Here is a 17,662-nt window from a genome sequence, read left to right as displayed (position 1 = left end):
GCAGCTGCTATCTAAATGTGTCACACTGAGTATTTGGCATCTTGACCAAAGAATTGCAAATACAAAATTGAGGAACATCACTGTCTCTTTATCATGACTGGTATGTAGAAGACTCTGAAAGCCATTACCTGCCAGGTGAGAGTTCCAATACAGTGGGGGACACATTGAAATTGATTTCTGTTAACAGCCACATGATGCTTTTGACTGCATGCAGAAGGAACGTGCTGGATCACACACAGGAGGGAGGTTTGAAGTCTGACCCTTAATAAGAAACTAAATAGCAATGCTCTGGCTGCACCAGGAGGCTGTCAAAAGTGTGAGAATTGCAAAACAATCAAATTGTGTCCAATTTTGCTACTAGGCTTTGCTGTAGCACCATATCAGTGAACCTGTTAAATCACTTTTTGAGACAAAACAACATTTTGTTTGATGTGAGAAAGGGATATTGGCAGGTAAGTATCTGAAAGTATGAAGATTCAGAAAATGTCTGCCATGCCCCTCAGGAGTTATATTACAAAAAGGTTCAGTCCTTGTTTCTTAGAAAATTGCGAAAGAATACTTTGTTTGACGTGGTTAACTAAAACCCATCAAATTACCTAATTTACCTCAGCAGGGCTGAGGCCCTGCTGCATTTTTTAGTGACATACAGTACTTGGATTGTGCCATTCACTGGACTTAACATTGTTAATGTCAAGTGAGCCCACAAATAATACCACCCTCACTGCTAACTCGGTTCATCCATGTTGCACCCACCCTCTCACATTTTGAGGGTTTGAAAAATAAAGCTGGATTTTTTGCTTCTCTTTTGTGTGGAAGTGTGGCCCCCAAAGTGTCAAATGTAATGATTCTATTGCAGTTTTACTCTTCCTAATGACATCTCATGCCAAAGATATTAAAAATTGTCAGAAGAGTGAATTATCATCACATTACCTTGTATGTAAAGTTATGGAAGTATTTTGTTTACAACTGCTCTTTCATAAAACCAGTAACAATATATGTAAATAAAGGCAAAAATATTAATGCAGATTTCTTCAACTTGTCATTGCAAAATCAGTATTCACACTAGGAGTAAGGACATAGACTTTGCTATTTCAACCTGCAAATTAATAACTTAATTAAACTTGAGCTTTTATTCTTGGTAGCCGTTTTTCCTGGCAATCCATATTACAGGGTGTTATGCAATTTCAGTAGTGTGAACCAGTAGTCCTTTCAAAAGTTAAAAATTGATTTGTGGTGGGTTGAATGATACTTTACTATAAGTAAGATTTAGACCAAAACAAAGCTGTACATGCAATATGTTTGAAAGACAAAAATTACAAGTTTTGGTCTACATCTTTTCTGGTTCTGAGTTATGAACAAATAAGGGGTATCAGAAGTAGGATCTTCTAAGCATTTTTTGAAAAAGAAAATGTAGTCTTTTCAATGTCTTTGAAATTAGCTTTTTACAAAGACAGGAATTAATTTTTATAGTATTCAGCTTACACTAATGTAATATCTTAACAATTTAGGCACTTGAGCATATTTTGACTCTTTATTGGGGTCAGGTCAGAGAAATATGATTTATCTTTTTAAAAGGAAAACAAATATTTCCCCACATAACATATTGTATTGATCATCATACAGTTTAAAAATAAAGATAGACTGAAGTTATCATGATTACTAATAGAATGGTAATTTCTATTTGTAAAAGGTAGTGATAAAATGAAATCTTTCACAGCCAAATGTTCCAGTGTCTGTGTTCCAGCACATCAGCAGTGATGCAGCATGATTTGGTATGACCAATAATACCTTGGGTAGGAATGAGAGACTTCTGCCATATCTCTTGAATTTTCAGTCATTTACATTGTGTAAACATACTGAGCAGAAAAGAGAGTGATGTTAAGGAATGGCTTTTTGGATCTCACATCATTGTACAAAGATGCAGACTACGAAAGGTTTATGTGTGCCCCTTCTGAGTGACTTTAGTCCTGCAAAGGGGACCTAAGACTATGTATCAGCCTCTCCTCTGATAATGAGATTCTCTCTGTGGCAATGTCAGACAGGATTATTCTAAAAATCAGTGTGTCTTGAGTTAGTGTAGGAATTGCAAATTAAGCAAAACAATAATAAAGAAAAACAAAACAGGAGGTTTTTGTATTCTAAAAATACCAAAACAAAGGAGGCAGCCAGGCAGTGACTGTAAAGTGTTTTACCTTCTATCCACCTGTTAGTTGTTCAACTGGTAATCATGTTTTTCAGTTTAATGCAAGGTATATTATCATTGCCACTTATGCTTCTTTTCTAATCACTTCACGTAATCAGTTACTTCTCCATAGTTTCATCATGAGACATCCATGAAGTTGCAGTAAGTTTATCAGGTATGACTCATTTCTCCACCTTTTCCCTCTGGACTCGGTAATGGACACTGTGTGGCCTACGGTATGGAGTTAAGTGGTTCAATATACTCTCAATTACAGTCCTGAAATCAGAGTTCTGAGCTTCCTTTCATTTATGTTTTGAGTATAGTGCATATGCACTACAGATTTCTTTCTTTAATGCACTTCTGCAAGCTTACTCTTGACCTTTTTTACCAGAGTGTAGATCCGAGGAGGTCAGTTCTGAAATGCTCTCTGTTTTCAGTTACTGCAAGGGCATGCAGAATGAGGGTGGTTTGTGCACACAAACTGCTGGTTATGCTTTTGCTGTCGTATTTCTGTCTTACTGTGTTTATGCTGTGTGCATGATTGACAGCTCTATGATTTAATCATACAGCTTCATAGACGTAACATGTCAGTCCATAAATGTAATTATTAAATAGATGTATCTTTTTCATTCTTACTAGCAATAATTTCAATCCCCTAAATGAGAGGGGCAGTATTTGTCATAGATGGGTGGATGAGTGATTATCTTTGAGACTTTGTATGGAGGTCATGTGCTTTTACAGTATTTCATGATGTCATGTTTTAGTTTTGTATTTTTATTGCACAAGATCAGTGCAATAAGGGAAATACGTCTACCGTTTTAGAAAAGCTATATATTTTTCATCTACAAATCTAAAATACATAAAATAGAAATATTTTACATTATAAGGTGTGAATATAACACCAGGTTATCCATCATCACAGAACACACAAAAATAGATATTCCTAAGGCTTCCCCAAGTTTCACTGAATTTAACTAAAACACATCATGGCAGTTTCTGTAGAAAGTTTCTTCTACGTGTGTTGGCTGTTTTTGTACGCTTTGGCTTCTCCTTGTGCTGCTTAGGATGTTAATCTTGGGTTAGCAACTTCATCGGTATCTGTAAACAGTCAGCCTATTACCATCTCTCAATCTCTAAAGTCTGAAATTACTCCCTTTTCCATTTGACTGCAGTAGGGACTATTGGCATTGTTTTGGGGTTTTTTGGACAAAAATTTTAAAAGGTCCTTGTTATAAAGGTCTGGCATTTTATTTTTAAAATATAAACTGGACTTATCTTAGATATTTGCTTTTGATATGTATTTGCAGTAAGTAGGAATTGAGTCTTGGATGTTGTTCCAAAATTAATCCAGCATTTACTGGGTTTATTGGTGTCTTTGGTATAAATGCAATATATTATGTAGTTGGTAGTCATGAATAGTTTGCACTAAAACTTGTTTCTGTGGTAAGCAGCTTGTGGATGTAGGTGTTCTCAAATACAGTACTAAATCTATCCCGTTTTTAAACAAGATCAGCATGTTTTGTGCTGTCTGGGAGTTTTCATACTCTAAAAAATAACAGAATTGCACCAAAGTTTATTATCACATTAGAGTTTTGAGTTAAAAAATTCTGAAAAAGGACTGCAAAAAAAGTGCTGTTGCTAGGCAGGTGGGTTCTCTGCTCTGTATCTGCTGGCCTAAGTAACAAAATTCTGCAGCTTTTGACTCCTGGTAAAGCTAGAACCATTCATGGTAAGCAAAAATAAAACAGAAAAAAAGTGTCACTATTTAATTTGTGTATAAATGACAGTTTTGACTTCCAGTTTCACTAGTCACTTTTCAGGATAGAAAGGCATTTAAAATATTTTAAAGTTTATTTCAAACTAGAGCTTGAAACTTTGCACTAACAGAAAACAGACATTGAACTTCCATGTCTTGGTTTATTTGGTGTACTGTCAGTTCATTAAGGAAGTGGGACTGAAAAGCTTCCACAGGAGCAGTGTTCTTTCAAATTCTTACTGCATGTAATTTTGTTCAGTAAGTATTCATTATCTCATTAAGGCCTTATTTACAATGTAAAATGGTATCTTAGATTGCATTTTCAAAGTACTAGTGTTGCTTGGTTTGATTTAAATGTTAAATATTGTGTGAATATATTGGTACTATTACATATTTCACTTCATATTGTATAGCTAGTCCAGAGTAAGTTGCCACATCAAATCATTGATACTTTCCAAAAATGTATGGGAATCTAACTTGCTAATAATTTAAAAAATGCTATGTAAGAAATTTAGTGTCCAATGCTTCAGTTTAGAAACTTTATTAAAATTAAGTATAGTTAGTGCTACAATGCTTTTTTGAGTTCCTATTCCTGGGTATCATTTGAGGTGATATTTGAATACCACGTTTTAGATTACTATATTAGAGAATTTTGCATACTTCTAATGATTTCTGTAAGTACTTTTTCTTTAGACTTCATATTGCTGCTGCGTGTGCTTTTAACAGCTTTCTAACCCACTCTTTGCTATTTTTAAGTTAGTTTTTCCAGTTGGTTCCATTTAAGCATTTGAATAAGGTCCAGATGGACAAAGGTGTGCAGACATTATTGGAATGAGCGGATCACATGCACTTCCTAACCCTTGTGAACTTGGGCACAATTTTGGAAGGATTAGAAGGCTTGAGCTCTTCTATCTTAACATTCTGATGTTATATGATAGATTCAGTATTTAGAGGAAATAAAAGGAAGCTGGGATGTCTAGTGACTAAGGCAACACTAGGAAGAAACTATTCCTACATGTTTATGCTAGAATATTGTGATAATTTATTTATCAATATCTTTCTATTTTTGTATTTTTAATTTTTTGCACTCTTTTTCTGTTCTAATGGCTGCCCTTCGGGATAGGCTGACCTCTGCTCTCCGTATGACATCCTGCAGTCGGATATTCGTCACATTCGAAAGACTGTTGACACTCTGCTCGCCCTCGGGGAGAAACCCCCACAATCAACTTCTACTTTTCGCTCCTGGGATCTATTAGGCTTTTGTCTTTTCCATATACTTTTTATAGTCTTGATGTATATAACTTATCACTGGAATTTGCTAACAGCATAACCTGTTCGCATGTGCGCACAAACTTTCTGCTTTGTCTCTGAAAAATTACAGGTACTTAATTTCCTTCCTTTGCCTTTCAAACTTCTCCCTTTCCCTTACTTTCTTGTAATATCTTTATTAATCTCTTGAAATAGAAGAGAGGAGTAGCATCCTGAAGGCAAGTCCCATGTCTTCTATCCCCTCCAGCTGTAGTTTAAGAACTTATGTATCTCCTTATTTATAGCTTTTCTTTCATGTTGCCTAGACTACTCACTAAATGTGTTGAAGCAGTGAAGCTCCTCTTATTCCATATTTGGGTGTAGGCTAGATGTGTATCACAAGCTAAATAGAGCTGAGCCTCTTACCTTTTGTGAAAATCCAAGAATGCTGCAGATACTGAAGCAGTTTCAGGTGGCACTTCCAGCAGGTGATAGTATTTTCCGTGTGGGTGCCAATTATCTCTGCACATACTGTGTTAAGAGCACTTAGAGAGCTATATTTCAAATTACTGTGATTTTTTTTGAAGTCTTATATATTAACAAGAGTACTGTAACTTTAAAGATTATTGTTCATCTCTACTGTTCTGATTAAATTCCATACTGGAGTAGTTATGTTTTTCCTGTGGTAGAATAATCTTTTTCTTCTGTCACACAAAACAGTGTTGGAGTCCTTTTAAACACTTGCTACATTAGTCCCCAAAGGTGACTGTAAATTAGCAGTGGATATGAGCAAGATTTTAGAATGTTTCAGGATGAAGGTCATGCAGTACAGTGACACAGTTTGGGAATAAGCTATTAGATTCCTTTACCTGCCATTCTTTGGCATCAAGCAAGTCCCATCATTATCTTCTCTGTTTCATCACCTGTGAACATGCAGATACTGTTTGTTTGTTTGTCTGTTTGTCTAACCAATGGAGCAAAGACAAAATAGGTAGGAAAATGGATCCTCTGGGAAGACTCTAGCTTTTCCATCCTACAAAGTTTTAAAGAGCAGTTTAGACATACACTAGGCATGAACTATTTTGGTATGTTTGAACTCTGCCTATGGTTAGACTGCTGGACTGATGACTTCTATTTCCCTTCCAGTTCTGGGTTCTGTTCATCTACTCTAAACTAAAAATAAGACAATTTTGGGGTTTTCTCCTTATTGACATGAAATATTAATTTGATTGAAATTTAACTGTATTGTTTATTTTTATAATTAATAATATTAATTATTTATTTTAATTTGACAAATTAACATTTATTGAAAAATGCAAACCCTTGATTTTAAACCTATATTGGCATTGCGATATTGGCCTAGATGCTGTTGCCTAAATTTTTAGTTCAGGCTAGCTAACCAAAGGACCTCAGTTTTGTGTCTTGGAAATACATTCATTCATTTCCCCCCATCTAGTATATAATAAAATAAGTTATAGACTTTCAGAGTATAACTAGGATAAGAATTTGTGGGTTAATGATTATTCTGGCCGTACAGTTATTATTTAATGCTGCTCTCCAAATATTCCCACTCCACAGATACTTGTAAAATTTTATTTAAAAAACTTTTAAGTGCAGTTCTATTCCTGGTTTCTGTGGCTTAAATATATAGATAGATATATATATAGACAGATATACATAAAAAGTAGCAAGTGTATTAGATATATATTTTACAATGGAAAAATTAGTTTCTGATGATGGATAAATCAAAATTTTTAAAGGGTTTGGTGTCTGGAAGCTTCCAGTGCATACATATAACAACTTTATTGTAAAGAGTGTCATCTGTGACGAAGCGAGAGTTCAGTGAGTGCATCTAAGCTCTTTATTTGGTATGTAGCTGTAGACTTGTGCCCTCATCCTGCACAGGCCTGTCTTCTAACTGTGAGCCTAATTTCAGCAATTCCAACACCAGACACTTGTTTATTCCATCACAGCTTGACATTTAAGCTTTCACTTTGAGCAGATCTTTGTTTTGATTTTTTTGTTGTCTTGTTCTAATTATTTTGCTTTTCTGATGAAACTGAGTGACATATGGCTTGAATCAGTTCAGAATCTACTAATATGTTTGTTTATAGTCCAGTGTTGGCATTTGAGACAGAAGTGATGTCTTCTATAGGGCTGGGGTTTTGCTATTGCTCTCATAAGTGGTAAACAGGTCTCCTGTCGATGGTTTGTGTTGTGCCCTCCTTATGTAGTTCTGAGCTGCATGTATGAGTACATCTTTCAAATGAGAAAATCATGTGGAGAAAGGTTTTGCTGCCATCTACACATCTGTCTCTGTCTAATAACACGTCTGATTATCCACTGTATCCAATAGTTTGGAGGGCAGTAAGAGGAGTAATCAGTGTGTTTTGCATTTTCAGTGTGCTGAAATGGAAGTTCATGTCTTCAGTGGTTTTGAATGCTTTATCAGAGTAGACACTGGGCTGGAAACTGAACTACTGTTGTGCTAGTGTTGACCAAGTGAATGTCCCCCAGTGACACTTAACTCTCAAACTTGTCTGAAGTCCTAACTTTGTATATGCTTACCATGCAAACAGAGTCATGACTTAGGGACCATTTTCTGTGTGTTCTCAGCTATGACAATATCTGGTATTTGAAGTGTAGCATTATGTGCAGTTTCTGGTGCAGTTAGAGATGGTGAAGCCATCTTGAAACAGATGGTGAAAAACACCAAACATACTTGGTTCATGACAAGCACAGCTGTGCTAACATACATGAAACTTATCCAGTTTGGTATTTTTTGGGTGTTGTTATTGATTACACTTCCAAATATCTATAATCTTACAGGGAAAGAAGTAGTGAAATTACCCTTACATTTTCTGAGTCTGAATATAGTAAAGTTTCTCAAAATATATTTCAAATGTAAAATGCAAATATGAAAAATATCTGTCTTTCCATCTCTGAAGTCAATAATTCTTACACTAAATGGGGAACTGGAAACTAAAACATCTTTAATCTACTCTAATAGGTTTTTTGCTAAATTCAGAGTCCCGCTTCTGTGCTGCTGTTCTGTGGCTTTAGTACTTGTGAACCGAACCGTTCAACTCTTTGATGGTTCCTCACCTTTGAGGAGATGTCAGTATTGAGATACCCAGTTAGATATAATTGGTACTTACTGCTCATAGCTAGTTACATAATAAGATTGATCGCTTCGAGTTTAAAAAAAAAAGTGCACTGTAGTTCACCCTTATATTCATTAATAACATTAATTATATTTGCTCCTCTGTTTCTTTCCCCATTCATTTTTTTGCATTGTGGTGATCGTCAGAGATTTTCAAACCATGACATCCTAATAAATGGGTTTCCAGTCTGTACTGTGCCCATCATACTCTCATGTCCTGTGGAGGTCATCTCATCCATACTGTAATAAAATAATGAATATAGCTTGTAGTGGATATTCTTGCAGGCAAAATGTGTTTGCACTGGATCACAAATGGCATTTTGATGTGAGAATTTGGCTTTTTCCTTGATACAGAAAAAAGAAATATTTTCAAGTGCAGTGTAATGCAGTGTAGTAGTCCTTTGAACGCCTTTTGTAAATTAACAAATATTTATAGCTGAAAGCTGTATATAGATCCCATTGTGTTCCTAACAAGTGTTCTGAAAGTTGAACTTTATGTGAATGGGGACTGAATTAGATGTGAGCAAATATTCAATAGTGTTTCTACTCGGTATACATTAATAAGTTACTAAAGAATTGCCATGTCATTGTTTTTCACAAAAATTTTTCTCCTGTTACAAAAAAAACCCAAAAATCCCAGTCATACATGTAAGATGAGAAAAAGATGGTACAGCTGGTTTTGTGAACCTTTGCCATTTCCTTCATTTCTATAACACAAGCTGTATTATGCAGAAAGAGCAGTAGAAAAATACTGTAAGGTAATGATGTATTCTGCTTTGATGATACAAAGCACTCGTCACTTTCTCAGAATTTAATATGTAACTTTATGGTATAATTGGTATTTCCCTTTTAAGACTGTGTTTTCTCTTACTGTTTCATGTGTGTCTTGTCTTTATTAAGATTTTTGTTCCTTGAAGTTTCAGCTCACTGTTTTCTAAGCTTATTAGAATAAAACTGTGAGGGATTTTACTTTTAAACTTTATGGCTCAATGTCATAATTTATTGAAGAATCCATAGCCCATCATCAGCAATTACAGTTTTGCAAATATTTCCAATTTATTGGATGTGCAGAAGATGCATCTATATAGATGTCTAGCTGCTTATGACTCCAAATACATGATTTTGCAGCTGCAGTGTGGCCTGAATTACTGTGCTTTTTTATATCTCTGTTCATTTGTACTTGAAATGGTAGTTCAGGGCATCTGGGCATATACAAACATCAACAGTAATAGTGGAAAAGGAAAAAATATTTAAAAGGACATAATTTTAAATTGCCTTAGATATATGAAAAAGTAAATATTTGCTATAGCTTTCTTTTCTGACCTTTAGAAAGAAAATTAGTTTTGTCCTACAAAAAATGCAAAGGTTGAGTATATTGGACATAAGTTTGCTTAATCATAATGCCCTGAAGTTTCTTTTATTGACTTCCCACTTCAAAATAGTTGGCTTCAAACATGAAATGATCAGCATTACATGGACTTAGGTTTTCTAATTTGTGCCTTGAGAAATTGCACATTCCAATATTCTTTGTTTAATTAATATTTTTCCCCTGTAGATCTGAAATCTCACATTCTACAAATACAAGGAGGAAAGAGAAAGGCTCTTGCTGAATTGTGGGATTCCTTTCCTCTGTATTTTTACTAACAAATACAGATAGTTGGGCCTTGCTCTTATCATGATGTGGTGATTTTACCCCTTACCAATCTGGCATTATGGCAGCAATGTCTTTTTTATAAATGCTTACTGTGTCTGAATTGCCAAGCTGCTTGCCCTGCCATAAACTAATTCAAACAGTTGTCTTGACTTTGAAGTCATCTACTGTCGAATAAAAATAGATATGTCTGTGAAGTGTGTCACATGTTTTTGAGGGATTAGTGTCTTTGTGTAGTCCTGACTTCTATCCTAAATCAGATATTTGTTCCAGGATTAGAAACTTGCTGTGGCAAGCACATGCACACGTGCACGTTTGCGTGTACATCTGTGGTACTGTCTCTTTGTGCTGCTTTGTGAATCAGCCTCCTGCTGCTGCCTCCTTTTTGTGCACATAACATTTTTTCCTTCAGGAGGACTTTGTTCTTTTGCTTCATTATGAGTTTGAAGACATCTTTATCCATTCAAAATGTGTGTCTGAAGAAGGTGGTTTGCTTGCAACAAGTAATTTAAGTTCCTTTGTGTTCTTAGAGAGAAAAAAGGCAGTAAAAATATAATAGATTTTCATTTGTGTAGTGGATAGAGAATAGAGGGATTGGTGCTGCTATGAGGAGTGGCAGCCCTTCCCACCACAATTGTTTTAGGCTGTCTGTAGAATTAGTATCTATTTCTTCCATCTGTTCTTTTGGGGTTTGTTCAGTGATGGTTTCAACAGGGGTGTTTTTAGAGAGAGAATTCACACCTCTGTATAGAAATGCTATGTGTTAACATCTATTGTAATCGGGACAGAAATTTTATTTCATATGGGGACAAGTGGGTGAATTTGAGTCTCCTCAGAGTCAGGGGAAAGTTCTCCTCTTGCTTGGCCAGGCATTTGCTTCAAAATGCTAGGATTTCAGGAAAGCTTTGAAGTCTCCATGGCTTGCAGCTTCACAGCTTTGCTGTTGGTGGTTTCCAGAGAGCAGTTGTATCTGGTGAGGGAATGAGGCAGAGCATGGGAAGCAGGGACAGCAGCTGAACTTAACTACAGAGACACCTGGGATGGTACTGCTGCTATGGAAAGCTGTTGTTTGTGCTTTGGATTCCATCCTTGGCAGGATTTGCCTTTTCTTAGTCTGAGAAGTAAAAATGTGACTCAAAAACCTCTGTTTTGAAAAGTGTGGGAGACAGAGTTGATGAAAGCCATTTACAAAGCTTTTAAAATAGTGTTTAGGGCTTACGTATCAGAACTGATTTGTGAAACATTAAGAGAAGCTTGTCATTTTTAGGAGATGGCATTGGTCTCATTGTCAAGTTTGGAAAGTTCATTGCAGCCATGTGTTTAGCTGCAGAATTATAAAATATGAGCCAAGCATGCTTCATAAGAGAAGGCTGTCAAGTATATATGTTTTGACCACTGGCATAGAATGGTACGTAAAAAATTTACGTGGTGGGAAGCTTTTCACTCCTACAACACAGTTGTATGGTCCTAATTTTTTTACAGACCTCCTAGAACAGCTGTCCTGATTGGAGTATGCATCTTGTAAATTCAGCAGGTAGAGAGAGGTTGCTTCATACAAACTAAATTACTCTGCTGTCTTTAAAATAATTAGATAATGCTTGCCTTTAAAAACAGAAAAAAAACATATTGGATGGGTTTTTTATAGGAAATGGGGCATGCATTCCCTTATGCTTTAAGTGCAAATGTGCTTACAAGCAACTGCAAAAATCCTAGCAAGATTTTTGCTAGGATGACAGAACAGAATGCATGACAGAACAGCTCAGTGAGTGCTACAAGGTGCTGCAAAAACGGTGGGTTTGGAATTTAAATTTTTCTAAGCAAACATTCTTTAACTCTGGTAGTTTAAGCAAACCTGACTTCAATAGCAAAATGCAGAATATTTTCAAACATAAATATCTAGCAAGGTAGGTTTTCTTAGCGTTGGGTTTTGGGTTCAGCCCATACCCTTCAGCCTTGTAATGCCAGTCCCTTAGTTTTCAGATACTGGATTCAGTAGGCCTTCTTATTAAATGTCTTTTGTCTAGCATGGAAGAATAATGAAATATTGGCATGCTAAGGGCCACCAAATCTGTGAAACAAGAGCCTACTGTGCAAGGACACTGGAAAGAAGTAGAAGAGTGTGGAAAGAATAACATTTCCCTTCAGGTGTCTGATTTGTATTCTCAAATAAGATTAATATGGTTCCTTAAAAAAAAAAAATCGAAATCAGAGCATTGTGGATTTTTAGATGAACTAGCTCCCAGGACAGTAGATTGGCAAAATGTCTAGTAGAAATCACACCTTTGAAGTAGAAGAATATTGGGTGGTTTTTTTCACCCTTTTATTTGATATCACTGTATCTACCTTCTTATGTAGCTACTCTAGAGCTAATCAGTATCAGTTTAGGAGTTTGCATCCTAAACTATATGATTTTCTGGAAAAGACACTTTTTTTTAGAGGAATAAAAGTTGGGGGGAACCATCTCTGAAAGCTTGCAGGTCAATATTTCAATCAGAAGAACAAACAAGAATGAACTGCTGACTCACTGTCTTTACTTAAAGGATCAGTTTTTGGTAGGTAGGTTTGGAATGGAAATGTGGCTGATGACCAGGCTGCAAGATGGGGGTAGTTCCTTGGCCTGACTGGACAAATAGTTGCAGCAGGGAGGGGCAAGGTGGCTAACAGGAGCAGGAGGCTGTTGCCACAATAGTTTGGTTAATGTGACTCAGAATCCACAAACTCAGTGGAAGTAGTAACTCAGTGTTAGCAAGAATATTACTATATATACTCTCTTCCATGTGGGGAAATGTATGTTGTCCATCTCCTGCAGACCTACTCAGCCAAGCTCCCTGAAAATTATCTGTTTGAAGTTGTTTCTTGGGTCTTAAAGAAATCTTTCAAACATAAAATAATAAATACTAAAACAGCTTCAGTAGTAAATATAAAATGTGAACAAAATACAGATAAATTACAGTTACCAGTATCAGATGCTGTGATTGTAAATGAAGTTTGGCTCTTCAGGTAGTTAATAGGTATGTTTTATGCATAAGAGAAATATACATTAACAAAAGAAAGTCGTAAACATCAGAAGTAGTGGAACAGCTGTTAAGTACTGATACTTTTCTGGAGCTGTGGCCCACTGGAGGAGGTCTCCTGAGCAAGGACTGGACTAGAGTGGAAGGAGATAAAAACAATTAAACATAGGTGCATAACATAGTAAAGACTGTATGAATTGTTCTTGTGTGTACCAGTTCCATTGTATTTAGTTGTAAGGTCCACAGGAGTCAAGGAAGGGACTAGAACTGAAAAAATGTGTCATCAGAACAGAGGTTGAAGAGATCAGAGAGGTTTAAATTGAGGAAGTAACCAGTATGAGGAAGTGTGGAAAAGGACCATAAATTGTATAAAGATAAAATAAAGGACCCTCAGTTAACATTACTCAAGAGGAATATTCAGTAGAAGACAGGTAGTTAATTAAAACAGAATCTCAAATGCATCAGTAGTTTTAAAAGCTGAAATTTTATTGAATAACTAAGATATTCAGTAGTAAGAATATCAAAACCACCCTCTCTGCAAAAAAATCAGTATTCCAAGTCTGCTGATGGTTATGTATGGATGTTTTGGGAAGGTTAGACAGAACAGGTTAGACCACACAGATGGTGCCATTTTCATGCTTAAAGCAATGATATAGAGCTGAAGTACTTCATGAGCCAGGCACTGTTTCCATGTGTTTGTGTTTAATAGCTCTGGATTTACTCTTGTATATTTTTGTCATCCCACTTACACTTTTGGCTTCTATGTTGTGGCAGTGAGTCTCACAGTTGTAATTATGGTTTCTGTGATGTAGTCTGGCTTTTCCATTTATTTATTACAGACCTGCTCCCCAATTTCATAATTTCATTGATTTCTTAACAAGAATACCCAGCAACATTGAGAAAAACTTTCTAAAGAGAGGGCCAGTCATGACACAAGGCTGCCCTTCTAACAATTTCTCTAATTATTCATGGGTGGGTGTCCTGCTTGCCTGTCTCCTGCTCTAGCAGCCTCTGTGGACAGCTAGTGAGCTCCATCCTGGCCATGAGTGCTGTGTCCTTAGGGTGAATAAAGTTGATTCCCAGGTGTTTCAAATAAGGTGCCAATACTTGGATGAAACACTTAGCCCATTGAATACCCAGCATTGCACACACTTCCCTGTATGTGCTAGTGTGTAGTTTTCAAGGTGCATATCCTGGGCCCTGTCTAGAGCTCAGTGGGAGAATGGGGGTTTTTGGTTTGCTCTTTTTTTTTTAAAGTCAGCCTTCCATCCCCCATCTCACACATGTGTCATAAAAGGACAAATGCTGTGTTATCCTGCTTTGTAGGTGAAAGTTTGGTGTGTGCTTGCTGGCCCTCACTCTTAGCTGTTTACATGCTGTAATGACTGCAGAACAACTTGGCTTCTGGGGCCCAGAATATGAACAGATCTCTCACTAACTCTTAGAGGTTAGTGAGAGCAAAACTCTTAGGAGTTAGCAGGAGCAAAATCAGAGACTTTCTGTCAAAATCACAGGAAGTTCTTTTTAATTAAAACTAGGAAATGATTCCTGCTTGCTGGAATTTGTGTTCCAAATGTGATCATGTGAAGTGAGGTTCTGCAGTGAGTATTGAATATTCTAATTTTTACTCCCTTTTTTGTTTTTTTCTAGGAGAAGCTCTGCCTACCACATCACATCCTAGAAGAAAAGGGCTTGGTAAAAGTAAGCATAACAGTTCAAGCATTGCTAGATGTAACCACAGTGAAACAAGCTTTATTCACATGAAACTACTCTCTCTGCTGTTACCAGCTACACTGTGCCATGAACAAATCAAAAAGCTGCCCATTTTTACAAACTGCATTGAAAACAACTCCAGTACTCCAAGAGTATTTGTGATTTTAAACCCATGTTTCAGACTGTACATATGAGTCGAACTACAAAGCAGAAACTGAACAGAAACATTTTCTAGAGGAAGTTGGCACTTCACTGCTTTTCTAGCTCACTTTGTACAGTACTTACTAAAACAACACCTCTCTGCCACTTAAAATCGTGTGGAGTACACAGCTGTCTTGCAGCAAGATACTTTGTATTACTAAACTAACAATCACTGTAATCACCTGGGGGGAGGGAGAAGGGAGAGTAAATCAGACTGCTACCACCTTAGGTTTTTCTGCAGTTGCTTCAGGCTATTGCCTTTTAAAAATATCCAGACATTTAATATTTATATAAATATTATTTATTAGTGAGTTGTTATTCATCCTTTGGATGCAAAATGTAAATTAGGAAACTGTATTTTATTACTGCTTTTTTTTGTGGTTAAACACTTTATTTTAATATAAATACTTAGTTATTTTTTATTCTACTTGGTGTGCAGTAGCTCTAGATCTCCGTAAATTGTATTTTCTAATATGTAAGATAAAAAGCAAACAAAATAGGTGCTTCTATTAAAAGAACAGCTAGCTGGAATGGCATTCTTTATTTCTTGAATCTGTGGAACATTGGTAAAAAATTGTCTGCATTCCATTGAGTTTCCTACATTCCAGTAACACCTCTCCCCTCACTAGATAGACTAAATTGGCTGAAAGTGAGAGCACACCCATTTTATTTGTATATAGATGTTTAAAAACAAAAGGAAATATGTAAACTTGAAAAATAAATGTGAAAAAATATTTTTGATTGCTTATTTTGCTATGCACAAGACATTTAACTTTTGCCACAACAAAATTATTTATGTGCATTAGGATCATGTGTCTTGAAATGTAATTTTGCACTGTAACTTGATTTCTTTTAAAGATTACAGCACTACAGAACAAATAGTAAAAAATAGCACAATAATGTTAACAAGATTAACCAGTAGCCAAAAAATTAACTTGTTTTCTTCAGTGATTCCTTCAAGTGGAGACAAAATGACTAAAATTGCCAAAGGCAGTCTCAAAAACCTGATCTTCCAGATCCAACCTGCCTGGATACAGTGCTTCTCTTTAAAAGTATCCACAGAATTAAGCACAATGTTCTGTAGTGCACATTTGCAGCATCAGACCTCTACTTCCACGTCAGCAATAGGAAATAAAAGTTCTTCTCCTTCTTACCACTTTACATTTTTCAAAGAGGTTTTTAAAAGCATAGTTTATTATCAAGACATCACGCATTTTAGATCAAAAAGTTCCAGCACAGCGATTCTTCTGCTATCTGGAACATCCCATTTTCATTCACACAAGAAGCCAGTGATGGGGACTTGGGCAAGCAGGACGGGGCAGCAGCATGTGGTGAAAAGAGAAGCTGGCAGGGAAACACAAACAGGGAGTTTGAAATGTAGAGTGGCAAAAAAAAGAGGTAAGGGGGTGTGAGGACTAAATATTTAAGCAAGAGGATGTGGAGAGAGCTTTTGGGCAGAGTGTATGAAGGCTTTTGGGCAGAGTGATGCATACTTGTCACTGCCCCCTCTCGAGGCACTGCCTTTAAACCGACCCATGTTCAGCAGCAGAGCTGCTGAGCTTCAGACGGTGTCTGAACACAGAGCACACACTTCAACGCCACCACTTGCTCCAGGGCTGGGAGGTAGTGACAGCAGCGTGTGAGGAGGAGGAGGAGGAAAGGGGACTCGCAGACAATGAGCCAGACAGTATGCATGGAATATCCAGTTACTTCAACCAAAGCAAAAACATTTATTTTATAGAGGGAACATAGACTTAAATTGTAATTTGATTGGCAGCTAGCATATTGTTTCCTATAAAATGTACTGTGCACTTTAACACTAAATGAAAATGTATTTTAATATTTTACAGAGCTGCACAAATATCTGTTTTGTCAAAAAGCACGAACAATGTAAAGAAAATAAGTTTTCAAGTCAGAGTTTATCAAATTTTAGAAGCATTCAAGGATCAAGTATAAAAATAGGAGTATTGATTTCTGCATCTTGAGGGTAAAAATGCAGGTTTCCTGAGTATTTTTTTACAATGTATATATGGCAACATGAAGCTTTGTAATTATTATTATTTTGACAAATCTTGTTTTTTCATAATTAAAATTTTGTTTTCCTCCTGATAGTGTCTTTCAGTATTTGCTTGAAGTTGGCTGTAAATAAATAGCTCTAAGTATTTTGTAATACAGCTTTTTTTATGCAGTCTTAACCTATATGGCTAAAACCAGAATCTTCATGATCCTTTGTACAATATTTATATGTGCAATAAAACATGCATGGCAAATCTGTAATACCCTCCGCAGTGAACATAATGTATATAGAAAATCTTTACTGTAGTTACAATTAAACTATATTATTTACAGAAACTCTTTAATGCCTATCCCTGTGTCTGATGATTTCTTGTAAAAGACACTGTAGTTGGAGAACATAACACTGGAAATGATGGGTTTGGGATGGGGGAAGATGATGATGTGATGCAAATAAAGGCATTTTGCAGCTAAAGTGGGCATAAGATCCAGCTGGTAGGATGTTGGGTACCTGGAATGTTCTCCCTGCAGCTGCTGTTGTGAAGGCCTCCTACCACTCTGTCAGTGGCAGTGAATTATCTGCCCTCTGCTGCCAGGGCTGGGCTGGGCTCAGGGAGATGGGGGAGACCCCTCCTTCAGCTTGCTCCTGCTCACACTGGTGTATGAGAGTTGTTCATTTTACTGCTACAGGGCAGCCTTTTCTCCTCCTGAAATGCAGAGA

The 17,662-nt window shown here is 36.4% G+C and overlaps 1 protein-coding gene across 6 annotated transcripts in view; it reads left to right on the top strand.

The window, feature by feature from the left end:
- LRCH1 (leucine rich repeats and calponin homology domain containing 1) overlaps positions 1 to 17,280 on the top strand; it is a 116,506-nt gene extending 99,226 nt beyond the window's left edge. For 4 of the 6 annotated variants that reach the window (XR_010783160.1, XR_010783161.1, XR_010783159.1 and 1 more), the window contains 2 exons: positions 5,062 to 5,319; positions 14,665 to 14,767. Coding sequence is in view for 2 of the 6 variants with exons in the window: in XM_066545002.1 (XP_066401099.1) it covers positions 14,665 to 14,778 (114 nt within the window). In the remaining 4 variants the exon portion in view is untranslated. Of the gene's footprint in view, positions 1 to 5,061; positions 5,320 to 14,664 lie in introns of all 6 variants that reach the window. The other 2 variants (XM_066545002.1, XM_066545001.1) reach the window with 1 other exon arrangement.
- The last annotated feature ends 382 nt before the right edge of the window (positions 17,281 to 17,662 follow it).

This window comes from Molothrus aeneus, chromosome 2, assembly GCF_037042795.1.
Source record: "Molothrus aeneus isolate 106 chromosome 2, BPBGC_Maene_1.0, whole genome shotgun sequence".
Classification (NCBI taxonomy): Eukaryota; Metazoa; Chordata; class Aves; order Passeriformes; family Icteridae; genus Molothrus; species Molothrus aeneus.
Note: the sequence above shows the minus strand (reverse complement) of the source record. Positions and strands in the feature narration are given on the sequence as shown.